Below are 25,607 nucleotides of genomic sequence, written 5' to 3' on the forward strand. Positions count from 1 at the left end.
GAACTATGTTTTGTTTGTTGATTTTGCACAGTTTTGCTCTTAGAGTTAAATACATTTCTTTAATACTATAAGCATTGTCTCTCTCTCTCTATTGAAGTAATCTCTGATATCCCAAAGGGGATCTGACACTCCATTAAAAAAATATTTAGAATCTTTTTTTTTTCTCTTTGACTAATATTATGACAATGGGATGTAATTCAGAAACCACTGATATGCACATAAAATTTAGATGACTGTTCACTTAGATCATGATCACATATCTTTTGTGACCTCAGACTTTCCTGTGTGTTTGACACTTTGTTTGTTTGTTTGTCTACAGACATCTGGTCCTGAAGGGTCACTGAAGGATGGTGCCAGGAGCTCTCTTCAGAAAAGCTTCAGGGTCCTTAACGAGGCCAAGATGTTAGAAAGTGATGTTAAAGGTGTGTGCAGTATATGGCATTCAGAGCTACTAAATAGAGGGGGAACATGTTGTGGGTGAGACTGCCGTGCTTTTCGTATGAATAAGCTGTATAGGAAAAAAAGTAGAATTTGTTACCTGATTTGAAATTGGACAGTGTATCAATGAAGAAGATTCTCCTGTTTTGTGTCCAGGCATTATACAGGAATTCCTGTCCCCTCTGTCCATTTCTCGAACAAGAAGGTTGAGGAGGAGGGAACTTACGTCTTCTCTTGCTAACTGCAATAAGGGCAAGAACAATCACACACAGTAAATACTCAAGGCTGAGTTTTAAACTTATCACAGAGATGATGCATGAATCTTTCCCATCATGCTAGCTTAGGCAAACTAAGAACTTTTCTTATTAGAATCAAGACAGATTTTCATAATAGAGTCCTCCCTGTTTTTGCATACGAAATTCTCTTTGCTCTCCTGGGAGATACATTAAGAAGAGCATACAGCATAAAGGAGGTGATCCATGCAGCTTAGTCATCTTTTGTCTATTACTACACTTTAATTTAGTTTTGGCAGCTCTAGGATTTCCAACTGCAGAACTAGTTAACAAATGAACATAACGTTTAATAAGGTCATAAAGCATAATGTTTCATAAGGTCATTAATTGCATTTCATTTTCAGATACTGTTTGAAAGTGAAAAACATGATTATTTTCTTGTAGCTGAACTGAGGGAAAGAAGTGTGTCTGAGTAACTAGTAAATCCTGGATGTATATTTAGGATCTTCTTTATTGCAACCCTCTACTTCCAGATTCAGTGCAGATTTAATGTTGGAGGAACATATTTCAGGAAATATGTTCTAGAAAATCACAAGACTATGGGAAAAGGCCAGTGTGCAATTTCAGTAGCATGGCTGAAGTGGAAAAAAATAGTGATGCTTTGTGGAGTGTGTATAAGAATCACTAAAAGATCTGTGCTGCCTCTTGCCTGCCACAGCACTCCAGTGAGCAGACTCAGCACCTCAGGATGGAGTCCACAGCTCTCTGTGCCCCCCAGGCAGGTGTGGTGGAGTAAAGCACAATGCCCCGTTTTCAAGGGCAAATTAAAGTGGCATCCCTGCAAGGATGAACATGAATTCCATGTGTCTGCACCACTGTTCAATTTAACCCTGAGACAAGATATATTACAATCATTACTGCAGAGAGTTAAAAAAAAAATATTTTCCCATTGTACCAGTGAAAATTTAAGTTGATAACAGTTTTATAATTCAGAAGAAAATGTCCAAACAGCCTAAATATTCATAAAACAAACGTAATGCAAGCAGGCAGTAATGCTTAAAATGCACATATTTGATCTTTGTCTATGTTTTTGCCCCAGCTGAAGGGTAATGAAATGGAGCTTCCTTTAATGCTCTGATACATCTTAAAGTGCTTCAAAGGCAGACATTTTGAACTTGAACAGTATGCCTTTTTACATCTAATAAAACATGTCCATGCTCCACAGCTAGATCTGTGGAGATCAGTTAACACTGTGTCCAGAATACAGATGTATTAGAAGAAAATGTAATGACAGACTTCTATTCCCCTCTCCATTTTTGCACCAAAGGGGTGATATTATTAGTATTGTGAATAACATAGAACGTATGTTATTAGTATTATGAATATAATCCTTCTGGATGTCTTGATTTTCCCATGAGAGAAATTGAGAGTTCAGTGTCAAACTAATAGAAAGATATTTTCTTAGTCCTTATAAAGCCACCCTTTCAGAGTCTCAGCTGGAAGTACAGAATGGCTAATGGGCACTCCATAAAGATCTGGTAGACAGAACTAATCACTAGCTTAAAATTTCCCTGTCTGCACTACATGAAGTACATTAGTTAAAGTAATGTAGATCCATAAGCCACTCAACTAATGTACACTCCAAAAATCCAGCCTGGGCTGTGATAGAGATGGGAGTGTTTTCTTCCTACATTATGACATTCCCTTGATTTGTGGCCAATTACCTGAGTTATAAAATGGTTGTTAATCATGGAAATGTTTTATATTACCACCAAAGACTGCTGAAACAGTCCTTACAAAGCAAAGCTTCTGACAGAGGCTATTAAAATAGAGATTTAGTCATTTCTCTCTCAGTGGGGTTAGGAGTTAGAAAGAATAACCCTGGTGGGAGAAGCAAAATCTGTATGTAGTACTGTGGCTAAAAAGGAATTTTGAAGTTTGGTCTTACCAGTGTGTAAATACTGCTGTTCAACAAAAAGTGAAAATAAGATGCATAAACTCCTCTTCAGCTGGAGACTGCTGTCAGGTGGCTACTGAAATTCTGCTAATGTAATTTATTTTGCTTAAGAATTGACAACCTGAGGAAGACATGTCTTGTTGGACAACATGTGAATATTTTTAGCTAAAACGTTTTCCAGATGATAGGCAACATATCCAGCTGATAGATCCCTTGTTTGTGTATTCTCCTCTGCATTGTCTTTCTGCTGACCTGGCATATTGCATTCACCAGATTATGGCAGTCAGTGCTGAAGGTATTCTTTTTAAAAAGTTACACTTAATTAGCTGCATTTCTCTAGTTACATCTCTTTCTCCTGTTTGTTCCTAATGCCAGTTTCTAAATCTTGCTTGGTTTAAGGAAAAAAAATTCAGCTTGTGAGCCATGTTCCTCTTTATAGGATGAGCTAGAAAGAGAGCAAGAAAGTTATTTGGGAGAAGTAACACAAAGATAACAGAAAGAGATGTGTGTAACAGTCAGTTCATTTCTTCTGTCTCCAGTCAATTAAAACAGATTTGTTTTTCCTTGGTAGATTTCCAACTTTAGTCTGGTTTTGGGATACATGCATTTGGTAGCACAGCTTTATTGATGTTTTCTTGGACAGTTTCATGTGGAAAAACTGCATTTATCCATATTGTCAGAAAATACCCATTTCCACTATGTTATACCATGATGATGGCACATCAGCAATTAACCACTGTCACCTGTTTATGTGATCTGCAGAGACTTGTAAAACAGTGTGTCTCTGGTAAATCACTCTGTATAAACAGTAACTGGATTCCTGATTTCATCTTAAGATGAAATATTTGCACACAGCATTGTTTGTTTTCATTTGATTCCACTCCATTCATACAGAGGAATAAGGGATGAGGCTTTATCCTGTAATGCTCTGTTTAATATAAACAGAAATGGAAAATCTTTGTTCATCTTAACCAAGTCAACAAACACAAAGTCCAATACATGCAAAGTCCTTCAGGTCCCTGCTTACTCTTTAGGGTTTAGGTTCAGCAATGCATGACTAGTTTTGCTGATTTGAACAACAAACAGTGCATTTACTGGCATCTTGTGCCATCTCTGTGTAGAGCTAATCAAGTGGAAACAGAGTTGAGATAAATTTCTCATAATACTGCTCAACTTACACTTTAATGAGAGTTGACAGTGCCTGGCATCTTTCAGTGCAGACCTACTAATCTCTTCCAAGTCAGATAGGCTCTGTAGTGTGGAAAAACTTAGACTGTAGCTGCCTGTAATTTGACAACTTCAGTGCTTACCTGGAGGATCTTGGGCCTTCAAATCATTGCCACTTCAAATAATTTTTTCATAAATGCTAATAATTAAAGGATGTGGAAAATCTGACATGAAGTCAGTTCAGTTTGTGATTCATGACACAGATTAGTCCAGTGCTTATTGAAGATGCCATCTGGATTACAAGATAATAAATTACTTCAAAATAAAACTTAATATCTCTATGAAAGATTAACAATTTCCTTGAAAAGCTGACCCAGGACATAGTATCTCCTTACTTCTCACTCTGTAAGAGCCTCCCTAGGAACACTTATTTATGGCTCTATTATTGTAACTAAAAAAAACCCCACCCACAGTAAAACTGTATTTGAGGAATTAAAAGAAAAATACTAGACAGGTAGTCTCAATATTCAATTTCAAAATTTCTAGGAAAACTTTCCTTGTTAAAATCCATAAAAATCAGTGTGCTGCTATGGTTACAAAGCCGAAAACAGAAGTCTGGAAACATGATTCTTCAGAAATATAACTAGGGGATAATTAGCATGCTGGTTAGGAAGAGTAGAGAGGAGAAAAAAGGTAATTTAAAAGTGTGTTACAAAGTTAGAGCAGCACCACCATAAACGAGTCAAACATTTCAGAAATATTGACACCTTGTAAACACTGACATTCCACTAGAAACACCAAGAAATAATTTCAGAATTAAATGGTGGAAATTAAAGCAGTGTGGGTTTGGGGTTTTTTTTGGTATTATTACTTAACAGGAAAACAACTCAGATAAAATCTCAATAAATAAAATACAAGACCACCCTGGTTTAACAATCTCATCTTAACATTAGCCTCCTTCAGCAGTGCGGTCATAACCTGTCATTTAAAAATAAAGCTGTTTTTAAGGAGAAGAGTGATCATATAATACATGCAGTTTTTCCAAACTGTGTTCTGGTGTTAACTATGCCTCTCACAGTTCACACAAATGTCCTGTTCTTCTGCAGAACATTTTGCAGGAGTGAAGGCTTATTTCCAGGCACTCCTGCTGTCCTGTCTGTTGCTCTAATTTAAATAAAGCAAATAGATTTCTTTCTCAATGGCATTTCAAAAAGTCTACCAACAAAAGTAAAGTTCTAATTTAAATTCTTTGTGCTGTTTCAGCCTTGCTACAGCTTGGAAAATTTAATTAATAATTTCTTGTAGGCAATATAAATTTTGTTTGATTTTTCTCTTTACAAATTGCTTCTTGCACATCTAATTTTAAGAAATCATACTTTTTTAGAATTTGTGGAATGTGAACCACATAGGTGTTTATTTTCAATAACCTGTCACATACCTGAAGGTCACAGTCATAGCTTGTCATCCTGAACTCCTTTTCTACAAATTATTCTTCTCTTCTGGCTATCAAGCTCAGTGATGTTAAATTAGTTTCCCAGTAGGATATGCCTTTAAGGTAAGAAATTACCAACTGTCTGTTCCAAAGAGCTTCATATCAATGCAGAGAAATAATGAAAAATGCCCACTAGAATGGTAGTTTAAGCACTAACTACATTTTTTTGTGTCAAACTTCACTTCTGAATTTTGGGATAATGTCTGTTTCAATAGCCATAAAGCTTAGCTGAAATCTCAGTTTTGAGATTGTTGCATTGCTCTGCTGGATACGATTCAAAAGACCTGCATAGTTCTTATACAAAGTAAATGCTGAAAAATAGGAACTTGCTTGTAAATGAGGATGTCAGTTTCAGCTGTGATGTACTAAATATGACACACCTGTGCCTTTGATTTGTACTGGTTCTTTGATTTGATCCAATTCTTAACTATGAATGTTTTTTACTAGGGGGGGTGTTTTCCCAAAGAGTTTAGAATGATTATTTCATAATAACCCATTGTTAGTGTATTCATCTCATGTTGATGATCAGTGATCTTGTATTTTATGTCAACACTTTTGAGAAAATCCAGTTGCAGCAGCAAGGTGGCCTAATGTGTCTTTCTTTCACACCATGTTCAACTCATTCAGGTCAGGCAACCACCTTAAGAAGAAAGGCAGTGGCTTAATCTAGGAAACAAAATTATGACTAGCATCACAGTTGGGGATTTTATCAGTGGATCATTGTGTGAATTTGCCTAAATCATAACATCATAACAAGTTCTTTCCTTTGCACACCTTTGAAAAACCCATGATCAATTTATACAACCCTACAATGAACTCAAGTATTTAGATACTATGGAAGTAGGGAACTTAAAGAAACTGGAGATGACCAGTAAGCCCCACAAGTTCTGCTGGACTTCCTTATTTATACAGTTCAGTATCTTAGTGAAAAACGGCTTGCTTGTTATTATGCATGTTAGATTATGTGCAAAGAAAAAACAGTGAAAATAATGAGTTAAAGTATCTGTATCATATGCATTTTTTATAGAAAAGGGTGATGATCTGAACAGCACACAGAACAGGCTGAAAGATGCTGATGAGAAGAATTCCATTCTCTTGAGAGGTTTGAATGAAACCTTAGGAAAGCTGTCAGCCATTCCTAACGGTAAGTTGGAAAAGTCTTGCAACATTTGACTCAGTCCTGCTTTTTTGTTTCTTTTTCCATCACTTAACATTTGTCTCATCAATCTTTGCCTGTGTCCACACTGGGTCTACTTTGACCACTGGCTGTTTCAAGACAAAGACAAGCAGTGTGAGAGAGAAAACTGAACTGAAAATATTTACATGGTATCAGTTAGAATTTTGGGATGGTAAAAGATACCATGCCTCTGCACTTTGCAGAAGGTTTCTGAAAGAAAATAATTATGATATCAGAAATTGTGATACACTCTGAGACACATAGTCTTTTGTTTATATATAAAAAGTCTTTTTGAAGCTAATCTTAATGAAACACTATAATTTCACCAGTGTAATTTAACCCAAGAGGAATAAGTCCTACTGACTCTACAGAAAAAGCAGGGTGACACTTGCTGGGTTTTGTCTTACCTTTCTACCCCACTCTCAACATTTCCAGCCTCTGTTTGGTGTTTTACATTTTTTACCTGATAAATTGCTAAGAACTGGAACAGGTTTTCCTCAATGGACTCTGAAGTTCTGTGCACTTGTGATCCACTCCTGAAGGCAAGGGTGACTGAGGTTCTTGTTAATAGATCCCTTGTGGTGGAATAGAGTGAAATGACACTGAATGATCAGTGTGGATGGATAGATAGACAGGTAGGTAGATGGTAGATAGATGTATATGTACATAAAAATATGGTAGGTCAATTTTAGAACAATTTGGCTGCAGTAGAAAGGAGGTATGTAGCCATTTTGGAGAAAAGGAAAAGGAAAAGGAGTAGTTTGTGGAGAGGAAAGATAGCACCACATGTGGATGCATCAACAAGACTTGGTTGTTACAGTTTATCTGTCCCTTGGTTGAAGAGATGGTCACCCTCTTGGTCCATCCAGGGTGGGGGAAATGACACACAACAGGTCTGGGTGTGAATGTCCCAATACTTCCCACAGGCAGGCGAGTTTTACACTACAGCCAGTTGTGTAAGGAAGGATATTGCTGTGATAAAAAGCATCATCCCAGCTCCACAGGATTTGCTTCTTATCAGCATTTTTTCTTAATCTAGCTCAAAAAAGCTCTCCTTGCTAAGCAGAGGTCGTTTGTTTTGGTCATCCTCTGGTGATGGGTGAGACACCTGGGATGTTCTTATGAAAATCAGAGGTTTCACCACCACACACCCAAAAACTCTGCTCCTCCCCTTAGTTTAGGAGTTACCTGACCTCAGCATAGCAACCTGCTGCTTTTGCCAATGGACCATTGCTCAAGTCATTAATCTTAAACATTTCAGTATCTCACATATGCATATTCATCATTCGGTAGTGCCTTTTTTTTTAATGTAATGCTCATTAAAATCCCAAAGTCCTGAGATGTTGGCTACATTGCGTTGTGATAGCAAGGGACTGGGAGCTACAACACACTTCATGACAATGGATAGTTAAAGAAAAAATTAATGTTTTAAAAAATTCAGTGTTTTAAACCAATCTATTTTGCTGTGAATTATTCCCCAAGGAGCATTTTATAAACTGAAGTTTCACCTTAAGAATAGTCTCTGAAGAAAATCAGTATTCTGTCTGATTTCTGATGGTCTGGATGATTCAGACTAGTAAACCCTTGGCATGAAAAACAATTTACTATTCATCTTGTACATTTTTGTACCTTTAAGATTCCAGCTAACTGAAAAGTTTTGGTTTCTATTTAATAATCCTTGAAATCAGCGCTCACAAAATAAATGGTTTAATATTTCATGCTTGTCATGTATCATTTCTTGGGTTTTGGTCAAGACACTAACATGGGTATTTGTCTTGAGCAGATAGATGTCTCAGTCAACCAAAATGGACATCTAAGGCCTGTTAACCTTAGGACTCAGAATACTAAATATGGAACAAGTAAAAGTAATATGACTTATGCAATCATTAGCAATGTAATAAACTCTTGGCAGATTAGAGTTACAGGGTGCTTACTCATGGCACAAGGACACTCATAAAAACAAGAAGATGAGTATTCAGAATTAAATTCAGAGCAAATAAATGGCATGGATAAGAAAATGGAGTAAATTAGTTGTCCTACAGGAAAATGATCAAATGAGGAAGGGAGGGAAAATGACCCTGTCATATATCTTGTTCAAGGATTTGAGAAAGCAGAGAGCACCTTAAACTAATAATTCTTGGGTCCCTGTTATACTAATAGTCAGATAAAAGTAGAAGGATTCAGAATAAGGTAGACAGATCATGTGGGACAAGGACCCACATCTGCAGGGATGGCATTATTTAAGATGTGACTGAAAATAATTTTTGGTACAAATAGAGGGAACTAGCACAGTAACTCCAGCTTTCACTCAGCCAGAAAAATGGATGACCTCTAATAATGACCCAAAAGGAGCTACTTAGATATGATGAAAAAAGGAAATGGGGGTTTTCTTTTCTTTCTCTTGTCAAGACAATGATAATGGTTTATTAAAGATTCTGTTGTATTTCTGAGGTGCTCTTTTATTTTGGGGGTTTTTCAGGGCCAAAATTTCAGAAATAAAGGTGGAGTTTTTTGGAGCAGATATATAATCTTTACTCAAAAAAATTACTTCTGCATTCTAGGCAATCATTTAATTATCATTTTCTACCTACAGATACAGCTATAAAGGTACAGGCAGCCAAAGACAAAGCAAGACAAGCCAACGATACTGCAAATGATGTCCTGGCCCAGATTAAAGACCTCAATCGGAATCTTCTGGGCTTGAGAAAAAACTACAGTAAACTTACAGATGATGTGGCCAAAACAAATGCAGTTGTGAAGGATCCAGTCAAGAACAGTAAGATCTTTCTTGGGTTGTTTGGTGGTGGGGTTTTTTTCAGTTTGTGGCTTTCATTTCATATCTCAAAATTAAACTGATATACTCCAGAATTTCAATTGCATAGTATTACTATGGTATGCTGTGATAAAAGGACTCTCTATCAATTCTATTTTCTGAGATTCTTATATGTGAAAAGACACCAGAGGTCCCTTTGAATGCTAACAACTCTATGAAAAGAGTTTTAAATCTTGAAGACTAGTGCTAGTAGTTGCAAGAAAAGCTAATGTTGGCAGGATGAACCTGTAATGGATAGATTTGTTCCTCAGATTACTTTTTTAAGTATTTAGGAGGTGACTAATCAAAGATTCTGACTGGCAATTCACTGCCTGATTCAAGAAAAATACCCCACACTAAATCTGTCTTCAGTCAATCAGATAATCACTCCTGGGAGAAATTCATGACTTCTTTCATATAGGTTACTATTTTTGGTAGAACACTGAAGACACTTTAAAAAAGAAAGAAGATTCTAGGAATGGGGTTTTGTCTGCTTTTTTCTTTTTTCTTTCTTCTTTTTTCTTTTTTTTACCATGAATTCTGTTATCAAATTTGATAATTTTTCTAGCTTTTTCACTTTGGTTAGAATGGATAAAAATGAATTCTGTATTACCATGTATTTTATGGTGGATTGCTACCATCTCTGATATGGGGGTATACAGCCACAAAACTAGAGTGTCTTTAGAAAATGACTGGAGAACTAATTTCTCAGCTATTCTGGGCTCCCCAGATTGTTGTCAGCTTGATGAAGCTGAGCATCTAAAAACATACAGTTTAGGAGGCTGTCATTCTCATTGTGTGGACAAATACCCTCTGCCAATTGTTGCTGTAAAACGTTGCTGCACAAGTGAAAGAAATTAATCCCAGTGGCTCTTTGTCCCTGCCTGCCTGGACAATTTCCCATTGCTCATCAGCTGAGATACATGTGAGCCCCAGTACAATTCTCATTGGGTGCACAGAAGTTCAGACAATATGAAAAGCAGTTATTGATTGAAATAGTGTGGTCAGATTACAGCAGGTTGTAGGACCAGCAGATCTCTTGCAGGGTGGTGGGAAACAACTGAGAGGCAGTTTTAAAGCAGTCATTTCTTGGCACTGCTGAATCTAGAGTAGGCCATCTGCCCCAGCTCAAGTATTCTGAGCCTGTGTGTACATTAGTCCTTTAGTTGAGACTAGAAATGAAAGTTTAAAATTTAACCTCTTGGTTGTCCCCAGTCATTTTTTCATTTGCATTGAAGAGTGGTTGTAACACTTGTTTCATGTCAGATAAAACTGTACTGTGAGATGTTCTCCAGGAGTACACTTCTGTCATTCTTCAAATGTTAATGGATATTCAGATTATAGAATGAGATTAGAGTAATGTAGAGTGAACCATTCCAGATGAAGTGAGTAGGCTGGCACTCGTGACTAAATGCAAAAGTAGACATAGCTTCTGTATGTCAAAATTCAGGTGCTGAATTCTCATTTTGATAGATATGAAAGGCATATTTAAAGAATATTTAAAAGATAAAAAGTTATTTATAGACTCGTTCTGTCCCTTACTTTACTTTATATTAATGTTTAGATCTTCAAAACATTTTCTTATGTTATCTTCTGTCTCTTATGTTATCCTCTGTTTTCTCTCTTTTCTTTGTCTCCATATCTTGCCTGCAGAAATCTGTACGTATGTTTTTCTTACTTGCAGCTTATAGTGTGCATTTTCCAGTAAACAATGACTCACTGCTTACCATGAAAGCCTCTGCATGGTCCTCTATGTTTCACATTCATTGAAGTGGCTAAATAGCTACTTATTAAAAACTTTGAGATAAAGTAGACTTGGTAGCTAGTTTAACTTCCATGAAACCTTAAGAAGCATCTTGAAGGTTTTGGTATGAGTGTTTGGGTCAAAAAACTAGATATGCAGTTTTTAATGCTTTATCTAAGCATTAGTTTTATTGCTATTATTATTACTATTATTTTCATGTAATATGAATCATTCTGGTAAATGCATGTTTGTACTTTTCAGTGTCATCCACAAAAACCCACACTCTCATGCAAGCCAGCTGTTGCAATCCTTAGACATGCTGATGAGTTGTCAAAGAGAGGGTATTATTCACTAGTTGTATGTTGTGGGGCAAAAAAAGAATTTGAGGCTTAAAGAAAAAGAAAGGCAAAAATATCACAGTGAAATTATTTAGTTTGCCTGAAAAAAAAAAAAACTTTTGCAGTTTACTTTTGCTTTTTTAAAATCTGCTTTCAGTACACATACAGAATTTTAAGCTTGTGATCACAATGAAACCTTTTTGTATTTGTGCCCATTATAGTTAGTTCAAGAATTCATTTCAAGTTCATTTTAACCCAGCAATTTCAGAAATTGCTTATGGAAACCAATAAGTTTTCATTAATCCAACATTTTTCTTCAAAATTTATTTGCTTTTATTTAAGAAGTAAGCAAATACTTCATTCATAAATGTATTTTGCTACAGGAAACGTTTTCCATGACTATCATCCCAGCCTGAAGTATAGTTACATCTTCAAAATCCTGCTTTAACACGAGTGTTCGCTGCTATTGCTACTTTGATTTGAATCTGAACATTCTGAAATTGCCTTATTCTGTTCTGGTAGCTTCCTGGTCTGTGTGCATCTCATAGTCATAGCATATACAATCTCCTGAGCGTTGTGTATGCAGAATTTTCTTGGATTTTATTATTGCAATGTCTAATTAGTCTCTGACACTATTCTCTAAAGCTCTGCCTTGTTCTTTCTTATGAAGTTGCTGATGCAGATTCCAGTATTAAAAACCTAGAAAAGGAAGCAGATCGCCTGCTGGATAAAATCAAGCCAATCAAAGAACTCCAGGATAACTTAGGGAAAAACATTTCTCAGATAAAAGAGTTGATAAACCAAGCTCGGAAGCAAGCCAATTCGGTAAGTCCCATTTCTCAAATAAAAAAATCCAAAAAAGACCTTTTGAGTACTAACAAGATTTCATTTTCTACTTTAATTTCTTTTCTACAGTGTGAATCCTTCCTAATTCTAAACATGTGTAAAGAGAGCCAATAATAGAGTATAATTTCTCAGAAAAAAAGAAAATATTCTGATTATTTTTACTCTGTGTCTTGTTTCTTCATTTGAAACACAAACTTGTTAAATGGATAACATTTGTTGGAATGAATCTCAAAAGGTTATTTTTAAGATGTATTGTAGGTGATAGTACAGCAGAAGAGTCACAATATCATGGATTTTTTGTGAAAACAAAATTTTTATTTTCTGCTTCAGAACTGTTATTAATTTATTAATTAAAAATTAAATAATTAAATAAAAATTATTAATGAATAATTAAATAATTAATATTATTAACTAATTTGCTTTCAAAGAACTTACATTACTCAAGAATTACATGACTCACTGAAATTTCTGAGCATATTTACTTTTCTTATATTTTTGGTTTTTCTCTGTCCAGTAGTAGCACTGAAGACTTGAACTTAAGCATATCTTTCTAGTCCATTTAGTGAGTTTGGAATCCATCTCCCTGATTCAGTAATACTGTCAACTCTAGGAACATCTGGTTAATACTGAGATTATTCAGCTTGTGATTTAAATAGCAAAGGAAAAAGAATCTTGTAGATGGTACTTGAGAAATTTTCCTCAAAAATGGTTGAAAAGTAGTTTAAAAAAATAATCAACATAATAATACCATACTGAGAAAGAAGTGATAGGATAAATAGTAGGATAGTGGTGAAAAAAGTTTTCAACACATATGTGATGAAATCTGCACAGAGCAGAAAGACAGACTAAAGTAATGATATGTTTTGTTACATTCATCTTCCATCTGAGGGCTTTGAAGTACTTAACTGCTCAGTATTTCTGACATAAGAAAATTAGGAGTTTGGTCCTGTAATGGCCTCCTTTTTAGCAGAGTTTGCTGTAAGTATAAAGTGACACTGTTATATACATTTTGTCTAATGCATAAACACATCTAGCTGGGATTGAAACACCATTGTACTGTCATTATGTCTGTGCTGGCATCATGAAAGCAAATGGTAAAGTATTTTTATCTGTGCTCAGAGCCTGAGGAAGCCAATACATGCATCCAAATGCATGTGTCACTCAACTGTGGAAATAAAACTTAGTTATGAATGCCAACTCCACTGGGGACTATGTAAAAGCAGTGATAGACATAGCTGTTGGTTTGAAAATAATTGTGAAAAGGTGTCTTAAATTGGCATAATCAAAGACATTACAAGAGAGAAATAGATAATTATGACTACCCAACAGCAATATCCTGTAATTCCTTCAGGAATGCTGCTTATTTTCCTAGCTGCATATTCTACTTTTAGACTATCTGTACTGCTAGTATTCCACTGTTACTTGCATTAGACCAGTATATCTTCTAGCTATTTTTAATCTACACAGTTCATCCTTTAAATGTGAATTGCAAAAAGAGATTCTATTTCCTTTTACTAAACAATCACAGAAAGAAAATTCAATTTCTACCTTCTTTGCATATCCAAGCAATTCACTGGTACATGTAGCAGAAAAAAGTGAAGGAAAGAGAAGTCTTATAATTATTTGGAAGCATCTGTGGTTAATTCTGGAATAATAAGCAGTGAGCTGAATTCTTTCTGTTGTGCTTTTTTTGAAGATCAAAGTGTCCGTGTCCTCTGGAGGCAATTGTATTCGCACGTACAGACCAGAAATAAAGAAGGGAACGTACAACACCATCATTGTCAATGTGAAGACTGTCGTTGCTGACAATCTGCTTTTTTACCTTGGAAGTGCCAAGTTTGTGAGTCTGTCTCCTGCCTTTCATGTCAGAGTTGTTCCATCAAATCAGACTACTGACAAATAAAGAAGATGAGAAAGCCTTTTTTTTCACCCAGAGGCTTCAAAGCAGTAGTAGAGGGTCTAAAATAGTCTAGACATTTACTGTCTTTGGTATTAATGTAGAGATTTCTAAAATATGACCAGCAAATTTTTAACATATCTTATTTTAACTGGATATGAAATATCAGACTTATACATGAGCTTTAGAGCTTTAAAATTCACAGTGCAACCAGAGTAATTTTGGAGTTGGTTGTGGGTTTTCCCTAAGGAATGAAGTAGCTAATCATACTGCATCTGTCAAAGCTCCTATTTATTGTGATTTTAAGTCAAGACTACAGTTTCAAGCATAATAATGGTGAATTATTCAGTTTCCCATGAGGCCTATAGAAGACAGACTTCTAAAACAACCAATAATAATTCAGTAAATGGGAAAAGTATTCTATTTTCCAACATTTCCAACATATATTTTATTTACCTTATACAAAATTGAAAGGCTAGATGGCGTCATGTATCTCGACATCTTTCTGCTATCCAGTGGATGTTTCAGAGTGTTCCTCTGAATTGAATCCTTCTGTTGATGTCTGCAATATTAACATTCTGTGAGTCTGACAGTCATTTGCTGCTTATCAATCAGGGAAACAATTTGCTGTCTTTAGTTTAAGATTCCTTGTTTGAACTAATAAAAACAGGAAAGAGAGTCTCATTTTAGAGCAATGTAAGAATTAATGTTAATTTTCTACTGTCTACATATGGGTTTCTGATGCCTCATTAGACCTTCTGAAATGTGAAAAGATCTGGAAAACTTCCTTAATTGAAGTATGAGGTCACTTTTATTTTCATATTTTGCATGTAGACTGACTTCTTGGCCATAGAGATGCGCAAAGGCAAGGTGAGCTTCCTGTGGGATGTGGGGTCTGGAGTTGGACGGGTAGAATATCCAGATCTGACCATTGATGATGGGTTTTGGTACCGGATTGAAGCTTCTAGGTAAGTAAATATTTCAATTCCAAGGTTTTATCAAAAATGGCTGCTGTGAGAAATTCTAGTCTGGTTTGACAAAAGGTTTTGGATCTGCATACATTAGTACCAAAAGTGCATACACTACAGTTACTATTGAAATGTTAATTGTTCTCTGTCAAGAATTTACTTTTTAATCACATATTTCCCCTCTAGAATCAACAGTCTATGACCCCTTATATTTATTCCCTCTTGTTTATTTATCACTCTGTCAATTTTCCTCTTTAATTTACTTTTAAAATCAGTTACAGGTTTTGGCACTCAAATAGCTACTGTTCTTTTTTCTCCCTGAATTTTAAAAAGGAGCAGCTTTTCTGAATTTCTGGTCTTGATACAGTACTGCAAGTGAATGGTCTGTCACACAGCAGTATCTTGATTCTTACTCAGAATGCCATTCCCACAGGCAAAATGTCTCATCAAACTGGAAATATTTATGAAAGATACAGTTCATGAAAATTGAAGAAGGAGATATTCTGAAAAGTTGAAATATATTTTGTAATTTGAGATCAGCTATTTAATGCCTTTGAACTTTAAAAATATAGATGCATAAATATTCAAATCCCAAATTGGTTAGTTTGAAGCTTGTATTTTCCATTCAAATAGCAAACATGTGGCATATGGTGTAGTAATCACAGCATAAGGATTGCATAACTCTGTGGCCTTTATCTTGAATAGATCTTAGTAATTTCGATGAAATCAGCTGTATTTGAGAGAAAGCTGAGTAATTTCTCCTGCATCATTACAGTTAATTTCACATAGTATTAAATATAGAATGGATAATATAGTTAGAAAATGAGAGAATGAAGGAAAAAGAAAACAAAGGACTCTAATTCTGGTATCATGCATAGCTCCCAGAGGAGGAAATGACATTCAGTTTAAATAATTTAATGAAATCACAGAAATCAGCCATTCAGGACAGAGAATTAAATAAAATTGTGGCACAATCTCCAAAAGCCGGCTTAATGAAAGCTTGCTGCAAGGAGAATACAAACTGTGGTACAATACAAATTGTTGAAATCTTTACCAGTTCATATTATGCATACCAAAGCAGCTTCATGACACAGTAATGCCAGGCTTTCATTTACAAGAAAGCTGTTTCAGCAGAATATGTAGCCAGAACATGGTATAAAATTCACACATCCTACAAAAGCCCATTACCTATTAGCTGGTTGTTCTGGATATATAGGATGTGCATGCCATTAGTTTTGAGCAAAGTGCTGGATCAGCAGTTTAAAATGATTACAGCTGCACAAATCAGAAGTACAGAGCAGTGTTTAGGAGAATTACATTGCAGAGGCATTAGGTGGATTTGTGGGATTAAGATGAAGAGCTTGGGACTGGTTTTGCATTCTTAAGGCAGACTTCACAAATCACATATCCTATGGAAGAGTCTTCAACTCTGAACATTTTAGTGCTTTTGATAGCTCTACTCTAACTCTCTTCCTAACCTGTTGAATAGTTTTATTCTTTTCCCTCCCTCACACGTTTTCTCCTAATTTCCTCTCAGTTCCAGCCACAGGCTTTTTCACCCTGATAGGATGGCCTGAGCAGCTGGAGCAGGGCATCTGCTCAGCATGAAGGCATAAGATTAAATTCTGGCCTTACTGAATTTTGCCATTGCTTTCAGTGGTGACAAGGACTGACAGTGATGTGGTGTTAAACCCACCACAGGTTCATAGCCATCTTCTTAAGAATCTCAAAGGGCCCTAAAAAGAAGAGGTGTTGTAGCACAGAGATTTGAAAATTCTCAAGTTCACTTAGCATTCTAAATGAAATCTAAATATGAAAAGTCTGACAGTTGAGTAATGACCAGAGATGGTCATTTTACACCTGCACCAGAATTTCCAGTAAGTTAGACTAAACTGAGAATTACTGCATCACTTTTCCAGGGACACTTTTAATTTTTATCACCTTTTTTATTTAAAGCATACTGATCCTTTGCATTTTATTGTATATTCAGATCTTATAATGGAAATACCCAATTTTTTTTTAAATGGAATTGAAGTAAATTTTGTTTATTCCTATGGGACTTGCTAAATTAATTCTCTATACTTTGATAGTACAGGAGTTTAGCAAATGTCACTTACAAGTTACTTACCTGCTTACAGAAGCAAATCTGATTGGCATCAAGAACTGCAATCAATCCAAGTATCAATTAACAAAGGAAAATCTGGCATAACAGTATATAACAAAATTATTTAAAGCAGATTTATAACATACAAAGAATGTTAATTTTGTGAGGCAATCAAATGGATGAGAGAATATTTTTGAGACTCACTATATCAGTGTTACTTGACTTCAGCAGGCCTCAATTAGGAGCAGAACCTGATTAGTTGTGATTTTAATCAACTGTGTTAAGTATTACCATTTTTTGATTGTTAGTGACAGAATTTAAGCAGTGCCCTTCTTTTGAGGACAAAGGATGCCTAAATCACAAGTTCACTATAGGCATATCCAGTTTAGTTCAACAAGAATTCAGTACTGTAGCAAATATAAGCCATGCTTTTCAGTGAAGATTTTCTGCACTTTCAAGGGGTCAAGGAGCAGAGTTTACTACACGGTAGTTAAATTTAATGCTGATGACTTCCTAAAATTGTCTCATTTATATCCTGCCTCTCCTTAGGAGCACACACTGCATATCATTACACAATTTTTTTCTAGAACTGTAGAGTATGCTGAGCTGGAGGTACCCATTAGGATCATCAAGCCCAACTCCTGGCCCTACCCAGGACACCCATAAGAGACACACCATACACCTGACAGTGTTGTCCAAATACTTCTTGAATTTAGGCAGTCTTGGTGTTGTGGCCACTTTCATGGGGAGCCTGTTCCAGGGCTCAGTCACCTTCTGGATGGAAAACATTTTTTTGATATCCAACCTGAACCACCCCCAACTCAGCTTAATGCTGTTCTCTCAAGTCCTGTCACTGATCACAGGAGCAGAGATCAGGACCTGCCCCTCCATTTCCCCTCATGAGGATGTTGAAGTCTGCAGAGGGGTCTCCCCTCAGTCTCCTCCAGGCTGAGCAGACCTCAGCCACTCCTCATAAGGCTTCCTCTCCAGACTCTTCACAATTTTTGCTTTGAACATGGCCCTACTTTGGACTTTTCTCTAATACTGTAATGTCTTTTATTATAGTGGGGCACCCAAAACTGCCCCCAGCCCTTGAGGCTATCCCAGTGCAGAGCAGGGCAGGACAATCCCCTTCCTTGCCCAGCTGGCAAAGCTGTGCCTGATGCCCCCCAGGTCATGCTTGGCCCTCCTGGCTCCCAGGGCACTGCTGGCTCAGGTTCACTGGGATCCCCAGGTCCCTTTTCATAGGGCTGCTCTCCAGCCTCTCATTCCCCAATCTATACACACAACCCCATCCCAAGTGCAGAATCCTGCACTTACCCTTGTTAAATTTCATATGGTTGGCAATTGCCCCTCTCTCTAGTTTGTTGAGGTCTTTCTGCAGGGCCTGTCTGCCCTCAAGGAAGTTGGCAGCTTCTAATTTAGTGTCTTTTCAGTGTCTTTTGCATATCAGCCACATAGTGCTGATACATCCTCTGTAATCCTCCAGTTTTACAGAACTATCACTAGAACAGTGTCTTCCAACCTGATAACTTGTCATGCACAGGGTAGCAATGTCTTTTTGCTGTCAAGTTAGCCAAGATCTTTCTTCAAGCTCCATTGTCCTCCTTAAATAAGAGAGAATTATTTATAGAAGAAATTCCATTGTGAGCATTTCAGTCTGTTTGAAGATGAAAGACATCCATACTATTTGTGAATTATTAGACACCCTAAAAAGTGTCAGTCTGCTCAGTGACTTTTGCATTATTGCACTTGAGTGTTTTTAAACTAATTCTGATTTCAGCACAATATAGACTGGAAGTGCCAATAACTTTCAGAAATCATCACATATCAGTAGTTTAAAAAAAGTTTCTAACAGCTTTTTTCAAGAATTATTACTTTTATCCCTTAAAGGGCTTCACATCAGTAAAACTTCTGCTGTAAGTTGCACCTTAGACCCACACAAGTCCATGGGGATAGAATTCACCCAAGACTACTGAGGGAGCCACTTTCAGTCATAGACCAGCAGTATCCTCTTCACCTGGACATGTCCCAGATGGCTGCAAACCAGTAAATGTGAGACCCATCTGTAAGAAGTTTCAGACGGTGGATTCAGGAATCATCTCTCTCCACATGTGTTCCTTCTGTTGTAAAAATATGTCAGCAAATTCCTTCCATGCCAGTTACTACATTAATACAATCAAAGGAGTAGAAAACTGTTTAAACTGTTTAAAAAGTCCATTGCTGTTGTGTTGCCATCAATATTTGATGTGATTCAAAGGACAATGAAGTAATATTCTTAAACACACAATGGGGTTTGTACCTGTTCAAAAAGCAGCCTGACAACTCCACTGCAGGAAATACAAATTCTGTTTTAGTCAATGCAATATCCACATCATGTGTAAAGTGAATTTTGTTCAAAAAGGACATTTAGGTGAGGAAAATATTTGGTTCTGTGATCATGTCTTTAGCTTATGCGGGCATAAACGTTTGTTCATTTGTATCTAAATGAAGCGTAATCAGGTCAGTTGTGTGCTTCTGTTAAAAGGCACAATTTAAATAGAGTTTTCCTGTGTTTGGTGCAACTACTGACTTTGTATGCTTAAATTATTTTTTAAAAATCTCTAGGACTGGGAAAAATGGCACAATATCAGTGAGAGCTCTGGATGGTCCTAAAGCCAGCATTGTGCCAGCCACATTCAGTGCTGTCTCCCCACCTGGATATACCATTCTGGATGTGGATGTAAATGCTGTGCTGTTTGTGGGTGGTTTAACAGAAAAAATTAAGGTAATGCCTTTTCTGGTGTTATTGTGTTAGCTGGCCTTTTGTTATTTTATTATTGCTTAAAATAGAAATATTAAATTTTAATATGCTGGTGTCATTGTAGTAGGTGCTTTAATTGCAAGTAGCACACTTGTACTTTTGAAAGGTTATTGGGATTTGCCTAGAATGAGGTGAACAGATGTGATATTTCACTTTCCATGATGTTACATTCTGATCAGAAGCCCTGTAACTGACTGTACTGATGCAGCATTTAGCCCAAACCACTAATTCCTGGGTAGATGGATGCTTTACCTCGGACACACTGCTGCCCTGACAGGCTTTCAGTTCCTGAGTGACAGGAGCTCATTTCGGCTTCCATACATTTCTGCTCTCCTAACAACGTATAGAAGAGTATATTTTCCCTTGCATTTGGGGTTTTTCCTTTGTTATCACATTATCACTTCCTCCTTTGCAGTCTGCTTTTGGTGTTTCTGCTTTATTTTCTTTATTTTTGTTCCAGTTTGTTCCCCTACAGATAACTGCATCGTACCCCTGATCTATTTTCTCTTCTTTTTCTGCTCATTTTTCTGGTGACATCTTCTACCTTGCTAAACTTCATGGGATGAATAGAAGATGTGTGCCAAATGGAATAGATAGAAATATTTTTTTAAAATTATTCTCCAATAAAAGCTAATTAGTACTTATTTTTCAATGGCATTCTTTACAAAACAATTTATTTAACTATTCTGTTCCTGATCAATATTTTAGCATTTGTAAAGAAGCTAAAATTTAGACATTCCCAAATAGTGAATTCACCAAACTTTTTTTACTCTCAAGTTTTTATATGTCCTCAAGTGCTAAAATAATGCAACATGCAGAAAATTTTAAGTGTAAAACTTGATATCAGGGCAGTTGTTTTCAACCTCAATAAGGGTTGTCCACATATTTTCTATTTTTTTATTTTAGTCAAGAAGATATTCCTGAATTCTTTTTTTCTCCAGGTAAAGACAAGGGCAGCAGTAGGAAGGCAGACTATTTCCAGTTTGGTATGGCTGGTATGCTTGCAATGTAGAGTTTTAAACACTGTGATTGGTTTTGTTCAAATACAATCTCTGAATTAAAATATAAATTCATTTTTGGAGGAATTTCTGAATTATGTGGTACAGTTGTAAGGCTCAAAAAATGAAGACCTTAACCTAGACATTTCTAAAACTGAGCAACTCTCTGGACATTTAGTCAAGGTTACTGGTATATCTGCTTTTGCATGTTGTTGGGGTTTGGAATGCTTCAGATTTGTCCTAAGGTGTTGTCCACATCCCATTTTGCATGTATTTCTGCAGTTCATCCAAAAACAAAGTTAGTTTTCAGTTTTTAAAAACATCTTTCATTTGACTTGTAGACTGGGATACTTAGATGTCATGAATTTCATAGAAGTGACAATAAGTTCATACTTGTTGCTAATTAAAACCTATCCAATCACCCTGGGAAATATCAGTAGCACATTAAGTCTTTTGAGTCATACTTTTCCTTGAGTATTTTCAAATTGCACTTCTCCATGTTCTCTTGCAAGATCTTAATATTTGTAATTGCTGTAAAAACAGCAGGTGTTTGTCTATCTCAAATAGCTAAGTGTATAGATTTTTAATCAGCTCTTATTGATGACCTGAAATTTAAATGAATCAGGGTATTTTTAGAGGGATCATTTTTAGCAGAGTACTCTGTGTACTGTCAACTATTACTGCCTTAATCATGGTACCATGTTATGTTCTAATGAGCATTACTCTGTGTGCATGACCCTAGCTTAATGACTTCTGATAGCCCATGTGTTTTAATTGCTTTGCCCTCTGCACTTTTTTCTGCATCCAAAATTCAGCATGAACTTTACAGGTGTAGCAGCTGAGTTCTCAGTCTGTCTTTTAGCTTGGACAGTCTGCTCAGTTTCCAGGCTTTCAAGCATTACAAGATAAACACTTTGCTTATTGCATTGAGGGCAAGATTGCTTATAGTCCTTTCTTGAAAGTCTGAAATGAAAACCCAGCTAGACCTTGAACAGGTGAGAGCAGCCAGCTCTCTGAACAGCCCAGAAAACTGATGGTGGAAGCCAAAGCAGCTCCTTGCTCTTCAGGACTTATTTTCCATACGCCTTCCCAAGAGTCTCAAATCTAAAATGTCTTTCTTGTTTGGACTGATACAAAGTTCAGTTCACATTTTCACTGATCAGTTGTTCTGTAGCAGGGCTTCTCAGACTAAATAATACTGTTGATATTTAAAATATTACGAAACATCTTAGTGGGGAGGTAATGATTTTATATGGAATTTTATATGGTGTTTATTTTTATTATTTTTGTTCCAGATATGTTTTCAGATGCAGTAAATAACTCTAAGGAGGTTTGTGTTTTCTCTTGCAGAAGTCAGATGCTGTAAGAGTCACCACCTTCACTGGCTGCATGGGTGAAACCTTTCTGGACAGCAAACCCATAGGACTCTGGAATTTCAGGGATATAGAAGGTGACTGCAAAGGGTGTGCCGTCAGGTAGGTTAAGCACTGACTGTTTCTTGTGCTTCTTTGGGGAACCAGTCTGCAGTAACATTACATTACATTTGGTGGTAAGCAGCAGGAATTTCCACAGCAGCAGTCAAATTCCAATATGTATGCAGCAGAAGATAGGTTGCAATTCCACCAAGAGGAGAAGCAGCCAGTCTGGGTTGTGAGTGTGGTCAGTGAGTTATCAGAACTGAGCTGCTATGACAGGGCTGTGATAGGAAGGCTCCTGACAGCCAATAACCATAAACAGTCCAAGCATCAGAGAGCATGAGAAGCACAGTGAACTGAGTCTGGCTCATGGACAGCTGTGTGGGGGTGCCTGCACTTCTGTGGCAAGGGGCAGAGTGCAGTGCCTCAAGGTGGTTTCCACAGCCACCAGGGTAGTGAGCAGAGACACCACAAAGGAAAAGCATTTACCTTCTCCAAAAAGAATGGGAAATCCTATGGGAGGTTTGATAAGACATTGAGCCAAGTTCAGGAAGACTCCCAGGAGCTGTGCCCACATTTCCCTAGCCCTGCACTTTTTAGCTTCACATGGTAAAAGAAAATGGTTGGAATTGTTCATTTCAGCCCACAGGTGGCAGACAGTGAAGGCACGGTGCAGTTTGATGGCGACAGCTATGCCATGGTGAGCCGCCCCATCCGCTGGAACCCCAATATTTCCACAGTCATGTTCAAGTTCAGGACCTTCTCATCAAATGCTCTTCTGATGTATCTTGCTACTGATGACTTGGTAAGAGCAGCCAGCTAACCTCTAGAATCCTTGCAGGTTTCACACCATCTTTGCTGTCACTGAATTCATCAGGTCATGAAAGCAGTTAGTAATTTAAGGTACCAGGATCCTGGTATGATGTGTCTGGCATGATGCTTCACTGCTGCCAACTGAAGACAGCGTTATAGTGTGCAGGTTGACTGCCTAATATTTAGGTAGTCAAACATTACTGCTAATAATGTGGTATGAATAGGGATCATTATGTTAGTCTGGAGATAATCCCAGTTTTTCTAAAATTATTAATTAATTTTCCATTATCCCAGATGTTTATTTGTGTGAACATTTTCAGTTGTGTTTGTCTATTCATAGTTTAAAATACATTAAATATATAAATAAATATATAAAATAGTGTGATGGCAGGGGGAATATAGGAAGAGATGAGTCTTATGTAGAAATCCTACTCAAACAGAGAAAATGTTTATGTTTTATTTAGTGGGTTTGTAGGGAGACTGGTGCAACAGGTGAGATGTAATAGTGATCGTGTTTTCTCAATATCTGTAAATGGTGTCTCTTACAGCTAAAATAAAGAATAGAAACATTATTTTAAAGTTGTTTAAGGTTTTTATTCACACACAGTACCAAATGTGTTTGGATAACAGGGATAAATTATTTATAAAGACACCTGTCCATATCTGAATGACTAATCTTTGGCATCTCTGATTCAGATTGATTTGCATGACTGACAGGGGACAGAGTTTCCCTTACCCTTTTCATATGAGGTCTTGAAGAATTACTGAGCATTTGTTATTTTACAAAAACTGTGTGTAAATCAGTCTTATTTCAGATTCTTGTATTTTGGAAATAATTATCAAAATAGCTGGAATTTTCAAGGAAGAGGGTGCTCCTCCTGACTGACTATAGCAAAAGCTAGAATTTTATTATGATAATGAAATGTTTAGTTGGCTTTTCTAATGAACTTTTAAAACTGAATATTGGAAGTACAATTAATGTCATTATTTTAGATTATTTTATATAATTATTGTTGACTTACTTATTTTTTCTACCAAAAAAATATTTAATTGAAATTTCAAAAACATAAGCAGCTGGATCCTGGTATATTTTGTCTCTTATGATACTGTCCCACCAGATAAAAACTTGGATGCTCTTTCTGATGATGCATGCCTAAGCACTAGAATACTGAGTTTGTACGGTTTTGCTCTGAGAAGGGGTGGAACTGGCCATGAGAAAAATGATAATAAAAATTTCTCTGGTACATTTACGTCCTGGGTCATAGTTCCACCATTACTTACCTAATGGCTTTCATGCTGTCTGCTTCTCTGGCTATTTGTTTTGCTCTTTGTATCATGCCAGCTCTTTTTCTGGAGATAGTGCAGCATATATCATTGCTCCAGTCAGCCATCTCCAGTTGCTGCTTAGATACTGGTGTCAGTGGTTTAATGAAAATAAGAGCATTCATTGCTCTCTTTGTCTCCATTTCTCTGTGGCTCTGTTGCTTCCATAGACTAGTCTCTGGAAATCTGGTAAAACATGCCCAGTTTACCATCTTCACTAATTTTGTTTTCTACCTTGCAAGTTTAAATCTAGCTGAGGTATGTAATAAATACGTGAATTATAGTACAAACATGCACTCAAAGCTGAATATTAGTTTCAGGTAATTATAATGTCCATTTTTATCTTCAGTCTAAAATAAAAGTACAGCTATCCCATCAATAACTCCAGCTGAGATGACAGCAAATTTCCAACTGAATTAGCAATCTAAAAGAGAATATAGGGGGAAAAAAGAGCTTGGCATCAGACTTTTGTACATGAAAGACCTGGGTAGTAAATGCATAAGTTGTGGCATTTTTTAAAGCTTGAAAAAAGTCTTCTATGGTCACCAAGGATTGAAACGTGTTTATTTAATATCTTATGCCTCTTACCAAAATGGACAAGAATCATAATGATGTATCTAACCCTTTTCATTAACAGAAGGATTTCATGAGTGTAGAACTCAGTGGTGGGCGTATAAAGGTCAGCTACGATCTGGGTTCAGGTACAGCTTCAGTTATCAGCAACCAAAATCATAATGACGGCAAATGGAAATCTTTCACCTTGTCAAGAATTCAAAAGCAAGGTAAGTTCTTGTGGTGTCAGCACCATGAATTTTGGAGGTATCTGTGCACTACACCTAACCATCTAATTACAGAATTGTAAGTGGGAATTATAAGTTCTGGTGGTTCAGCAGATTCTTTTGTTTAGATTATGGGCTTGTGTTTGTTTAGATTATAGGCTTGTGTTGAGTTGTGAGTGATTCTATGTCAAAAAACACTTTATGAACAGGTACCCCATTTTTCAGGCATAATTTTTTATACAGTCATAAGTTGCATTCTAAAATTCTTCTGACTGGGGAAAAAAAGAAGTCTTTTCGTCAGTT

General features: G+C 36.5%; 1 protein-coding gene across 7 annotated transcripts in view; it reads left to right on the top strand.

Moving 5' to 3' along the window:
* Window positions 1-25,607, top strand: part of LAMA2 (laminin subunit alpha 2) — a 332,349-nt gene that overhangs the window by 276,723 nt on the left and 30,019 nt on the right. For all 7 annotated transcript variants that reach the window (XM_079297887.1, XM_079297888.1, XM_079297889.1 and 4 more), the window contains 10 exons: window positions 320-422; window positions 6,315-6,431; window positions 9,058-9,240; window positions 12,029-12,183; window positions 13,901-14,044; window positions 14,936-15,069; window positions 19,781-19,940; window positions 22,325-22,449; window positions 23,032-23,194; window positions 25,163-25,307. In XM_079297887.1, coding sequence (XP_079154013.1) covers window positions 320-422; window positions 6,315-6,431; window positions 9,058-9,240; window positions 12,029-12,183; window positions 13,901-14,044; window positions 14,936-15,069; window positions 19,781-19,940; window positions 22,325-22,449; window positions 23,032-23,194; window positions 25,163-25,307 — 1,429 coding nt within the window. The remainder of the gene's footprint in view (window positions 1-319; window positions 423-6,314; window positions 6,432-9,057; window positions 9,241-12,028; window positions 12,184-13,900; window positions 14,045-14,935; window positions 15,070-19,780; window positions 19,941-22,324; window positions 22,450-23,031; window positions 23,195-25,162; window positions 25,308-25,607) is intronic.

The sequence above is a fragment of the Erithacus rubecula genome (genome assembly GCF_903797595.1).
Source record: "Erithacus rubecula genome assembly, chromosome: 2".
In the NCBI taxonomy this organism is placed as follows: Eukaryota; Metazoa; Chordata; class Aves; order Passeriformes; family Muscicapidae; genus Erithacus; species Erithacus rubecula.